This window comes from Micromys minutus (genome assembly GCF_963924665.1).
Source record: "Micromys minutus genome assembly, chromosome: 7".
In the NCBI taxonomy this organism is placed as follows: Eukaryota; Metazoa; Chordata; class Mammalia; order Rodentia; family Muridae; genus Micromys; species Micromys minutus.
The window spans coordinates 11076108-11088905 of NC_137976.1; the positions used below are offsets into that span (position 1 = coordinate 11076108).

The 12798-nt window shown below is 42.3% G+C and overlaps 1 protein-coding gene across 6 annotated transcripts in view; it reads left to right on the forward strand.

The window, feature by feature from the left end:
- APP (amyloid beta precursor protein) overlaps window positions 1-12798 on the forward strand; it is a 220783-nt gene that overhangs the window by 111898 nt on the left and 96087 nt on the right. For all 6 annotated transcript variants that reach the window (XM_080918641.1, XM_080918642.1, XM_080918643.1 and 3 more), the window contains exon 6: window positions 5399-5601. In XM_080918641.1, the coding sequence (XP_080774767.1) occupies window positions 5399-5601 (203 nt within the window). The remainder of the gene's footprint in view (window positions 1-5398; window positions 5602-12798) is intronic.

Sequence of the window (12798 nt, forward strand, 5' to 3'; positions counted from 1 at the left end):
TGAGCTGTGCCTTATTGATGGCACATCTTGATAAACCTAATGCCATCCACTCATAGCTGGCAGGGGATTTTGACTTTGCAGATGGACACATAGAAGTAAAAAGGCAAAGAAACAAAGACACTTGGGCTACTTCTTTCAATTAGATGTGGCTTCTCCATGAAGTACAAGTATGTAGCCTGGCTTCCGGTTATTAAGAAATTGTCACTCACAAGGCCTTAAAGCTGCAAGGGATGCGGCAATGTGAACTAATGGGCTATTTGGTTCTTATCCTCTCCTGTCATGGGAGGGGAGGAAGGATTGAGAATGACCTTGGGTAATTTTTGCAGTATCTGCTACAAGGAGTTTATGCCTTTCTCCTGAGAAGAGATTTTTTTTTTTAGAAAACTAACTGAAAAATTGATACTCCCTACTAGCTACTATGTAACACCAAGACAGCTAGTCCCTCCTATCTGCCAAAGATACAATCCAAAGGGGTCTGTCATCACTGAGACCTCACATGATGCTACATTGTATATATACTGTTTGTTGCTTTCCTTATATACCTGTGATTAGAGTATGTACTCATCCACAGAAATAGATAATCAACAGATTGTCAATAGATAAAATTGACTGATTATAATGATAGTGTGCTAAGAATTACTTAAAGGTTACAAATTGTTTCTGGGGTTTTTCATTAGATAGTTTTACACTGCATTTGGCATCACAGTATTGTAGATTAAGATAGGAATTACTTGTTAAGGCTACAGTATCAAAAGAAGACTTTGACTGTGTAGCTCTGAATTAACGAAGTAACCAGTGTGGAGGATAATTTGGCTCTGGAAAGCCAAGACAAAAGGTGCTATAGATAAGAAAACTCTTGCTCAGTTTTTGCTTTCTTTTGTTGTAAGTACCTTTATTGCTCTGGGTACTTAGGATAGAGAATACATACATTTGCAAATCTGCAGGCCCTGCAAATGGCAGCTTTGCTCCTGAGAGTTTTTATCGCAGACCAACCCACAACTATTTACAATAAGTGTCCCGCGCAACCGTCTTGCCTGCAAGAACGACGCGGCACACGAAATAGAATCCTTCTGCGGTAAACTTTATTGCTCTCGAAAACCAGTACTTGCTTCACGTGACGAAAAGACGAAGAAGACGGAGAAAACCAAAAGACGAACAAGACGAACAAGACGGACGAGCCCACGAACCAGACCACGAACGGGAACACCAGGAGAGGGACCAACGAGAGGGGAAGAGGCGGAACTATCTAGCCCGTCCCCTTATAAAGGGATCAGTCCTTGCCTTGGACGCGGAGCCCCCTGATTGGTTGAAACTCATCAGGCCCTATGATGCCACGGAAGAGGCGGAGCTCAAGAAGTGGAAAGTTACCCAGCACGTGCGCACATGGCTTGTTTACTGCTAACTCCAGCCGGATATCAGCGCCATCTTGTAATGGAGAATGTGTGGGAATGTGTGGGCGGCGCCCCACAAATAAGAAAAGTGGTTTGTTACTTTAGGAGAATCCACTTTAAGCCTTTTTTTTTTTTTTCCTGAACAAGGGGTATACATTAACAATGAACTTATAACATAACTCTGCAGCTTTGACTAATTTTAAAAATCTAAAATGGCCTGGTCATCCAAATCAGAACACTCACCCTTGCCAGACAGCCTCTCCTGAGGTCTAGCTTTCTTCTCACCAGATTGTACGACTCCTGAATGTACCTGCCTGGACATTTGCCTGTTTTCATTGTTTATGTAAGTGAGTGGGGTGTGGTTCTTGTCAGTAATGTCAGCATTTTGGAGGCTGGAACAGAAGGTTCATGATTCCAAGGTCATCTTAGGCTGCAAACTAGAACCTCCTCTCAAAACAATGTAAAGAAATAAGTAAAGAAACCGGTTAAGAGTGACCTTGTGTGTTTAGCTGCTTTTCTTTGGAAGAAACTGACTCCATTGGAGAACTGTGAATCCCAAGAAGGGAGAAGCATGTGTTCATCTCAGGCTGTTTTCTTCTGTGATTGGTGCAATGGGTTTAGTTCATTTTTTCTCACTTCATGGCTGTATTTTCTCTCTATGCTTCACTTTGATTCTGGGAAACTCTCAGAGACCCTCCTGCCTTTCTCTTCTTCCCTTATATCAGCGTGCAGAGGTCTGAGCCCCGTCTTTCTCAGTCATGATCCTCTGGCCTCCTTATTAATCAAAACATGTTGGGCACTGTCTGTTGGTTATTTTTGTCACCGCTGAAGTAGAAGCCTGACGTCACATTCTCATCACCATGGATATCAGAGCCATCTCTCGGCCACTTCTTTTCTGCCATTTTCTATGACAGCAGGAAGAAAGAAAAAGAACAAATTAAATTTTGATACAGGCTATGAAACAATAAATAAAACCTGTAAAAGTCCTTCATTTAATTTATATGATATTTTATAGTAGTTTCGGGTTCACAGCAAAATTGTGCAGGAGGTACTAAGACATTCAATTTACCCCTTACTTTTTGTCTTCAAAACCCCACCATTGTGCCCACTAGAGGAATACATATGCTACCCCACCCCCACCATATCCCATCATACAGAATAGCTTCACAGACCGAACATCCCTCAGCGAGCTGTGAGTCTGTTCTTCCTTGAGCCCCACCTCTGCAGCCACTGATCTTTTTTATACTATCCTTTTGCCGTGCGTGGAGTGTCACATGACCACTTTGGAGAATGAAAATGGCAAAAAATGTGCTGCATAACTTTCGTACGTATGTGAATCATGCCAGGAGACTCACAGCACCAAATGCAGGTATATCATGTCCAGCCTCGTGGGAGACGGCAATTCACTTTCGTGACAGCCTTTATCTTCCATCAAAGTCCACCCTTACATGGAGCCCTCTCACCGTGTCACTGGTGATTCCCTGGCTTTTTGTTGGGTCCTCTTGGCCTCCTCACTGCATTCAAGTACAAGATGGTCAGGAGTTTCTGTTTCCTTGGTATTTCTCAGATTGAAACCTAGAGAAGGCATTTGCAGTATGTAAGTTGAAGGGGAAGGGATGTGAATATTCTGCCGTCTAGATAACACTCATCCTTCTGTGAGTGTTTCTTGCCTGGCTCATAAAGTGATAGCCTCACCCCATGTTTTCAGACTTCTCCCTGCTTTTTGTTTTCTGTCACTGTGTTCAGCTTTACAAAATGGTCTCACCTTCCGTACATCTCAGAATAACTAACTATCCGGCCTTTCAGCTGACGGCAGAGGGGCATTTTTTCTCCTGGTCTGTTAATGTTCCCTGTTAGTCCTAAAAGCTACAATCACAAGTTGTAAGAGTAGCACACTCAGGATTCTTAGAGAAGATGCAGCATCATTAAAACGCAATTGTGTGCTTCTGCCTTAAATGGTGTCCAAATAGATAATTGAATTCATGACCATCTAAATGTAATTCCAGAAATCAAAGCCGTGGCAATAAGAACTGGACCTGAGTTCTCTTAGGGCAAGTAATTTAATTTCTCAGCCAGCTGAGCTATTATGTATCTCAGTTCTTAGTTATTATGACAGTAAATTATGCCAACAGAAGCAGTGAGGGATGATGGGCATGTACTTCCTTCTTTTTCCTGGCTAGGCACACGCCAGAATGCTGGTCTCTTAAACAGTTGTCCCTGCAGCCAAGCCTCCCATTTGTAGCATTGAAAGCATCCTTTAAGATGGTTAGGCACCTTAGGAAATCCAGCTGTGTATTTTATTGGCCCTACCTGACAGCCCAGGACTAACCAAAGCCTAGACCATGTACCAGTTATGAACACTGATACAGTAGTCATGAGGCGAGGTCATGGGTATTAGAGAATCCTGGCCTGGATTTAACTTTTCTTCCTGCCATTGCTTTTGAATTACCACCAGCAGTGGAGAAAGAAACAAAGAGAATTGTGACTGTGATTTGGTTGGACAAAGAAGTGATTGCCGGACGCAATCAACTCAGGAAGCAACCCCTCTTATGCTCACTAGAGGAACAGCCTTGAGATTAAGTAAAAGAATGTACCCCAGATAAAATCTGGGTCAGCTATAGGTTTAGTTTGAAGATGGGTGCACAGAAAGTTTTGTGCAGACAATCAAGAAATCAGTTAGTTCCCCTTGTTTTTATCTAGGCACATGGAGGCTTATCCCATCTGACTATCCATGACAGTGTCTGATCTTTGTTTTCTCACCTATTTCTTCATGGTCTTGATGAAAATGTGAAATTCAGCTTTAGTCTCCTACCTATCAACAAGTTGCGCATTAACTCTTAACTAAATTATTCAGCTTAATAATTTCTTCTGTACATTTCAACCAACTGTTTCAGAATATATTGTCCTTTCATCATATTTCACTAGAGTTGGAGAAATATCCCCTTGAGGAGACAGACATAGTTTTATAGGATTGTTTTTTAAACTCTTGCGTCCTGGGCTTGCACCCAAGGGCCCCGTATGCATCATTCATCATAGAACCTGTACAGCATATCCCCGGAGCTGGAGGGACACACAGCGGCCCCTTGGTGCTATATCCATCTATCTCTTTGAATTTCCTTTCCCTTTCATTTTCGGGACAGCATCTCGCTGCTATTCTGTCAGTCACTGACTGTGAGAGTCTTTCAACTTTCTAGAAGCATGCAAAATCATGTCTGGGGCCATCCCAGGCTCCATCTCACATAAAATCTGAAATATCCTACGACACTGGACCCATGCTCTCCTAGCCTTTAGAGCTGAGCTCTCTCTCCTTCCCCAACACCTATAACAGAGCACCACAGTGCCACAGCTAATGCAGCCTCCAGGACTTCCATTGTCTCTCCCAACTACAAGCTCCTTCTTGCTGGCCACACTCAACGTCAGGGTTGCTGAAGGTGCTCTGTTTGTTGCTGGGGACACTGTCATTAGTATGTCATCTCTTTACTCTTTTGTGTAGTGCTTCTCATTTGACAGAACTGTGCCAGAGTCTCAGTCTCAGCTTTTTGTCTTCTGTCGGTTTCGTGATCTGGCCCAGCGTGTCTCTCTGTCCTTTCCCACCAGGCCATACAGGGTAGGTTCTCCCTTTTCTTTTCTCCCCTTGTCTCTTTGTTCGAGTGCTCTTGGCCAAGTTGGCATTGGCAGCCATATGCTTTCCACATAGGTCCTTAGTAGTCTCTTAAATTGTGTCCTAGACATGTCCTTAAATGTAGATGTTTACAGCCATATCATCTCTCTACAGTCTACATAATTTTGCCTTGTCCCCAGCGTCATATAATTGGAGCCATAATCTCTTCTTTTGCAGCCATTAAACAAAGAGCCGTGTGGACTTGTGAACCATTTTAATCTTCCTAGTGTTTTTCTGCAATCCCACAGTCCCTCATACTTTACCGAAGTTCCTTGATTTTCCTTTACGCTCCTAAACTTTCATTCTGCGGAGTACTTCACGGCCATTTTTATTTTTGTTTTCCCAGTGAAGACAAAGTAGTAGAAGTAACTGAAGAGGAGGAAGTGGCCGATGTTGAGGAAGAAGAAGCTGATGATGACGAGGATGTGGAGGATGGGGAGGAGGTGGAGGAGGAGGCCGAGGAGCCCTACGAAGAGGCCACGGAGAGAACAACCAGCATTGCCACCACGACCACGACCACCACTGAGTCCGTGGAGGAGGTAGTCCGAGGTAAAACGCCTTTGGATTTCTTATTTAAATGTCTTGGGATAAAATTAAGCAATGGGAATGGGGACCTCCCTTCACTCCCCTGAAATCACAAGGCTTCTTATGCTGGTGTTGGTACGCCTTGTGTGTGCGGTTTAAGGAGGCCTAGACTATTTTTGTAAGAACCCACCTAGCCAGAAGCTGTCAAATTTGATGAGTGCTGAGTCCTCCCTGGTAGTGGATGTCACTGTTCAGCGTTGCCCGTTGCATCTTGAGTCCCCTTGACTGGAAGTTTTGATCATTCCTCGTGCTGGGCTTATAGACAATTCCAACAACATTTGCTTATATGAATAGCTTTTGTTTTGTATGAATGGCTTTTGTTAGGTTTTCTAATTTTACTAAATCTAATTTTTTTAAACCGTGTTAAATTTTTTTGGTAAGAATCACTTTATGTCATGCTGAGAAGTTCAACGTGGGCAATTTGGGTTAATTGTTTTACTGGAAAGTATGGCAGCCCCTTCTTCAAAAAAAGCGGGTGTAATTCTGATACCTTAGCTAATGTTCCTCTTGCGAAGGCTGTGAACCAAACGAACTAAAAAGACTTTTCATCACCAGGAAGTGAAAGCAAATATTTATTTTAGGTAAAACCAAATGCTATGCCAACTCATATATGTTTGGGGTTGGGCAGGGGGTGGTTAACGGGTATGTGTTGTTTTCTTCCTCCACAGTAAAATCTGCCTGTACACCTAGATGGGGGGGGGGGGGGGGAGGGTTGACTTCATTTTAAGTGTAATGCAAATGATACTAGCTTTCATCCAGAAATGCCACAACGCTGTAAGATTTCCTTTCCCTTTTGATGAAAGTGGAACGATTACAGCTCATTGGAGTTCAATATGGGACACTGTCCGACTCAAGAACACTGTTAATATTATTGTTAGTAACTCCCTCTCCCTTTACTGCATTCTTCAGGACCTTAAGGAAGGTTTTACATATCATAGTATTAACTCATTTTTTAATATCTAGTTCAGTGACTTTAATAAATTTACTCAGTTATTTAATATCAAGATACTCTAACCCAAGGCCTTTTGTTCACCGTGATGAGATCTCCCTGTCCACTCACAGAGCTGACCCTCACTCACGGCTCCATCAGCAGCAGGGCTACTTCGGCCTCTACTGAGTTGGCCTTCTCTGAATATTCAGTATGTAAGTGAGGTTGTACCCTGCACAGCCATATGACTGGCTTGTGTCCCTTAACAGTGTTTTGGGATTTTCTGTTTTTCACTTGGAGTTTCACTTGTTAGTGATGAATCAAACCTTTGCTCTAAGGGATGTAATCTATATTGTTTAGGGGAAGAGCGTCTAGTTTTAGGTCGATGGTTTAGTTTTATTGTTCCCTATGTAAGGCAGCTTCTTATTTATTTTAGCTTGTGAGCACATGTGCAAATAGAGGTATCCTTGGTCGTAATGAAAAGTTCTTCATATGCCCAAGGCATCTTTTCCCAGAGAAAGTTGCAAATGTCTCTGGAGGCCAAGACTGGCAGATCTGGCCTAATAATTTTTTTAGCCCAATTTTCTCAGCAAGGAAAGAGGTGATTTTGATTTTTCCCTCTGGGTTTTTTTTTCCCCTTGGCCTCGCATTACAGTGAGTGATAATCTGCAGTGAACTGAGGTCTTTAGAGGTAAGGGATGCTTGTTGACTGCCTGTAAGTCTGAATGGCACAGGTGATAAGCACACATAGGCTCGTGACTGTCGTGAGTTCTGAGATGCGGGACAAAATCAAAGCCAAAGATGTGCAAATAAGAACACTGAGACTGCTTCAAAAGGAGCTTACAAATCGGCCACTTCAGGTTCTTAAGTAAATGGCATTTAAGCCAGGCAGGGAAAGTGTCTCCAGGTAAATTTTGTTACAACGCATGCACATCACAGTCAGTAGGAAACAACAAACAAACCTACGCTTCACTCGGGAGACAGGGTAGTTGGTGCCCTGTGGAAGGGAATCTGAGAAAACTGGGTTGGGACCGAAACGTTAATGTTCCAAGGTTAGCAAGTACAGGTGCTGAGAATGATGGGAAATGGTGTGAATTTGACCATTACAAGTCACGGGTGAACAAGGAGCAGGCTTTTATTCTAACAAAGATGGAATTTTCTCTAGATCTGTAATCTCTTTAACTAACAAGTCTTGTTATTTTCTGAACTTGTCCTTCCTTTAATTCCAGTTTCACGAGTAACTTTGTAATTGTAGGTACTTAGTTTTGGTATACAGTTTCACATGTAAGATGTCATTTTAGATCTTCAGATAAAACATATAAAGACGTGCACTATGGAACTTTTCTCTAGAAGGCCATCTGCAGCTAAGAATTAAAAGAAATCTCTAGGCTAGACGTTTGTAAGAGAAATCTAAAGTGTTAAAGGTGAGCAGGAGCTGGGCATGACACAGTAGGTAGAGTACTTGCTGCACAGGCAAGAAGAGCTGAGTTCAAATCCTCAAAGCACATGTAAAAAGCCGAGCATGCTTGTATGAGCCTTCAACCCAGTGGAGACAGGAGGATTGCTGTGGGATATGACCGGATGTTCCGTGGAAGACCCTGTGTGGGGAAAATGTCCTGTTAAAGCAGGACATCCAGTATCCTGCTCTGAAAAACACAATCGTGTACATACAACACACATTCACACGCACATACACATACACACAGTCACTAATCCTATAGAAAGTTGTTTTGTTTATTTTTTTATGTGAACATTCATTTTATGTAAGGCTTATGAGTGGGCCAACAGTATAAATTTAAGCAATCCTTTCTGAGAGGTTATAGGATATTTTTTAATGATGCAGATGTTTTAGATAATAAGATTAAGGCAGACAAACCTTCCCTATATATTCCTAGTATAGAAGATGACTGCTAATTCTTCCCCTTAGGAACAGAGGCAGTAGTGGAGCTGATTGTACACTTTGTAAGACCATCCCTGCAAAGCCTGCTTCTGTACTTTGAAGCAGACACTACGTGCAAAGAAAAGATTAGTACTGTAGTCTTATTTCCAGTGTTAGTGGCTTGGCCTCTGGAAGGAAATAAATGTGATTTCCAACCATCCATCCAAAGAAAATCGCTTCATCATATCCAGGCTCCAGCCACTAAGCCAAGTCCTCACTGTGCTTCATAAGAACGAGGTGCTTTCGTAGCCCATTGGCTCTTAAGTGGAATAAACAAAGGGAAGAAAACAGAAGCTATTTTTACCTGATCATAAAATCGCTAACCCCAACTGTCTGCTCTACATTACTGATTTCAGAGAGAAGGGAACTTTTTGGAGGTAAGCTTATTACTGCAAAATCCATCTGGTTTCTAAGCTTTGCTAATTAGGGAGATGTTGGATATCAGCCTAATGGCTCAAGCGGTTACCAGTTAAGTAAAGCAACAGTCTACTTAGATTTTTGTTCTGTTTTCAGTATAAACCCAAGATGTGAGAGTTTTCTTTTCTGACGTGTGACTGTTGTAGGAACTGGCTTAGCCTTGGCTTTCTAACCCATAATGCTGCCTGTCCGGAAAAACTCTTTACCTTATGTTTATTTATTCAGCAAATATTCCTTGTGCCCTACTGCAAGCTAAAGGCTTTGCCACTGTAGTTAGCATTGCAGGGCTAGCACAGACTGTGTCAGATCCATGTTAGCATATAAGTGTCTGGCTCACCATTTCCCTCGCTCTTTAAGGCTGTGTCTTAGTCAGGGTTTTTTATTCCTGCACAAACATCATGACCAAAAAGCAAGTTGGAGAGAATTTAGTCAGCTTACACTTCCACATTGCTGTTCATCACCAAAGGGACTCAGGACAGGAACTTGGAGGCACAAGCTGATGCAGAAGCTATGGAGGGATGTCACTTACTGACTTGCTTCCCCTGGCTTTCTCAGCCTGCTTTCTTATAGAATCCAGGTCTACCAGCCCAGGGATGGCACCAACCACAATGGGCTGGGCCCTCCCCCTTTTATCACTAATTGAGAAAATGCCTTACAATTGTATCTCATGGAGGCATTTCCTCAAGGGAGGCTACTGTCTGTGATAACCCCAGGTTGTGTCACGTTGACACATAAAACCAGAGAGTACAGGCTGTGATTCTGCCATTTAAGCCTTATAGCTGTAGTGTGTGGTAGAAAAGCTATATCCTCTGTTTCAGGTCAGGGCAATTATGACTCGGGGAAACTTTAAAAATGCATTAGTCATGTAAGCAGTAAATGATGAAGTCAGGATTTGGGTTCATGTGAGTGAGGCTATTTCAGCATCATTAATGCCCAGATGGTATTTTTACTTTTATTTGTAAATACATACTCCTACATTTAACTTGCACCCCTTGTAAGTGCTTGTTCTTCTGCTGTGGACATGGATGCATCTTTTATTTCTGCACTGATCATTTCTGGAATTTTCTATTTTTAAATTAAATAATAGTAATAATCAGGTGTCAAGTAATACATGACTAGGGTCAGAATACTATAATCCAGGGGCCACAAATAGCATGCTATCTATTTTTTAAGCCAAAGGTTTTCCTGGGAGACACTCAATCCCATTGATTTAAATATTGTCTCTGGCTGTGTGTAAAAGCAGAGCTGAGGACTTAGGTGATAACAAAGGAAACTACTTTGTTAGAAAAGACCATGTACTGTTTCTTAGCCTCAGAATTTGTTCAAGAAAAGAATTCTACTTACTAACATCAAGTTGATTACCACCATGTGTGTTTGTGTGTGCTCATGTGTGCACACATATGTATGTGGGTACCTATGCATGCATGAGAATAAGTCAACCTCATTCAAACATGTGGATATGTGTATAGAAGTCATGGGACAACCTCAAGTGTTGTTCTTGGGTTGTCCCAACCACTGTTTCTTTTTTTCTAGTCTTTGGGCAGTGATGGGAGGCAGGGCCTTTCATTGGCCAAGAACTCATCCAGTAGACTAGGCTACATAGCCAATAAATCCCAGATATGTTGGGATGCCTTGCTTTCCTTAATGTGTTGAACTTAGTCGTCATGTTTTCGCAATAAGGAGTTTATGGACTAAGTCATCCCCTGTCCCCCAGCTCCAACTCTAGTACTTACAGCAGACATTTATCATTTTATGACCTTGGGCCAATAGAGCAACCTGCTTTTTATTTGGCTAATGTAGGTATGGACGTTACCTTGCATGTTCTATGAATGACTTTACATGACCCACACTAAGCACTTACCATAACACCTAGGAAGACTTAGACTTAGTTGCTCAAGGTTGCTCAGAATTGAGTCCCACTGAGCCCTGCAGCCTGTGAACTGCAAATCCTGCATTATGCAACAGTGCAACTCGTCTTGCCTTCTCGTGTGTTTCTGTAAAATTGGGGCTAATAATGCCTGTCTAATAGGTAGATACTCTGTGCAAAGTGAATGGCTCCCCGTAATCTCTGGGAACCATTGAGCCCCGTTTCTGGTAGACAGGAAATAGTCAACCTTGAGTCTGTGGTCACTGTCGTTGTAGATATTATTTCAATCCCCTCATAGATTTTGAATGCTGGACAACTAATGTTTACCACCAGTTACAAGTGTTAAAGGTAAACCAACAGATTGACATTTTAATTATAGTGTGATGCATCTATGAACTGTTGGTACAACAGAGCTGGTGTTTATAAACAGCATTCTGTCACCATTAAAATACAACATGAACTCGGTTTCCTGCTTAAAGTAGTTTAGCATGGGAATATATTCCATATACCAAGATACTCACAATTAAAATTTGTATCTAGCCGAAAATTGGACAAGATGGTACTGAATGTCACATTTCAAGACCAGACTTTTTATTCTTCCCAGCCATTTTAGGCCTTGTGGAAGGAAATTCATCAGTAAGGGGACAGAGAGGGAGACAGATACAGGTGACTTTTTAAACACTTGTGTTTGTGAAACTAAAATCCAGTGTCTGGACACTGGCTGCTTTATGCTAGCTGGCTGACCTTGCAAAGTTACTGCTCTTCTGCAGATGGTTACTGAGAAGTACTGAGAAACACCGGGAGCTGACATGAAGACAGGCACACTTACACACTGGGTGCAATGTCACTCACTCAGGGCACAGGGATATGAACGGGGGTAGCTCAGGTCTGTCCATCCTGACCAGCATAGTTTATTTTCACCCTGTGTGGAAAAGGATATCTGTACCCTTTGGGGAAAAAATGCATCAGAATTTTGATCCACTGATAGAGCATCAGAAATGATGCATCTAACTGGCAAGCTTTGTACACAAATCAAAGCCAATGTTGCTCTGTAGGGTATAAAGGAGACAAACCTTGCCTCTCTCCCCTGTCTCCTTTGGTGTGGCTTAGTAAAGGCATGGCACAGGCATCCTGGGGCTCACTGGACTCTTGCTTTGTCAACTTTTTTCTGACTCTGGAGAAACAGTACACTTGGCTTGCTGTGAGCGCACGGAGGAGCTCAAAGCTCCAAAGTGTGTTTGGGAATGGGAAAAGGACAGTAGTGCCTCCTTTGAGAGCAAGCCACAGGCTTTTACCTCTGCTCTAACCAAGGCAGAGAATGCATTGGCACATTTGGGCAGAGGTTCAGCGCCCCTTCTAACGTCAGGAGAATTGGCATTATCACTGGCCGAAGAGGTGACAGGTGGCAGCCTGTTATTTTGTGCCCTGTGGCATAGCAGCCATTGATTCTGAGGTATTCCAGGCATGCTTTGCTTGGGCTGAGTGGAGCATGTCGCTTAACTGTCCTAGTCTGGAAAGCCTACTCTAGCAATTAGTGTGCGTAAGATACAAGACTGAAGAACGGGGCTTACAGAGTCAGAGAGACATGTATGCAGTTTTCTTATTTTTAATAAGGACTGCATTGACATAATTTCCTATCCATAAAGTCCATAATTCAGTGATTTAGAAAATTCACAAAGACATGCTTGCCATAAAATAATTCTGTGCCTTAAGCACAATTATGTGTCCACGTAACAGCTTATGGTATAAAAATAAAAATCAATTCCTTAAAATATAGTGCAACAAATTAGAGAGCCTGTAACCTAATTATGTATGTATACATTTTTTCTCCTTTTCAAGTACTCCTTAAGTCCAACAGAGCATTGGCTCAGGTGACAGAGGTATGGTTCTTCATGGAAATACTTAGTTCCCTGAAAAAAAAAAAAAAAGTGGGGTGGATTGCAGCCAGAATACCTGCTTCTGTTGGTCTTGAGCCATCCTACCCTTCTGAAGATCTATCTGGGGGCTTCT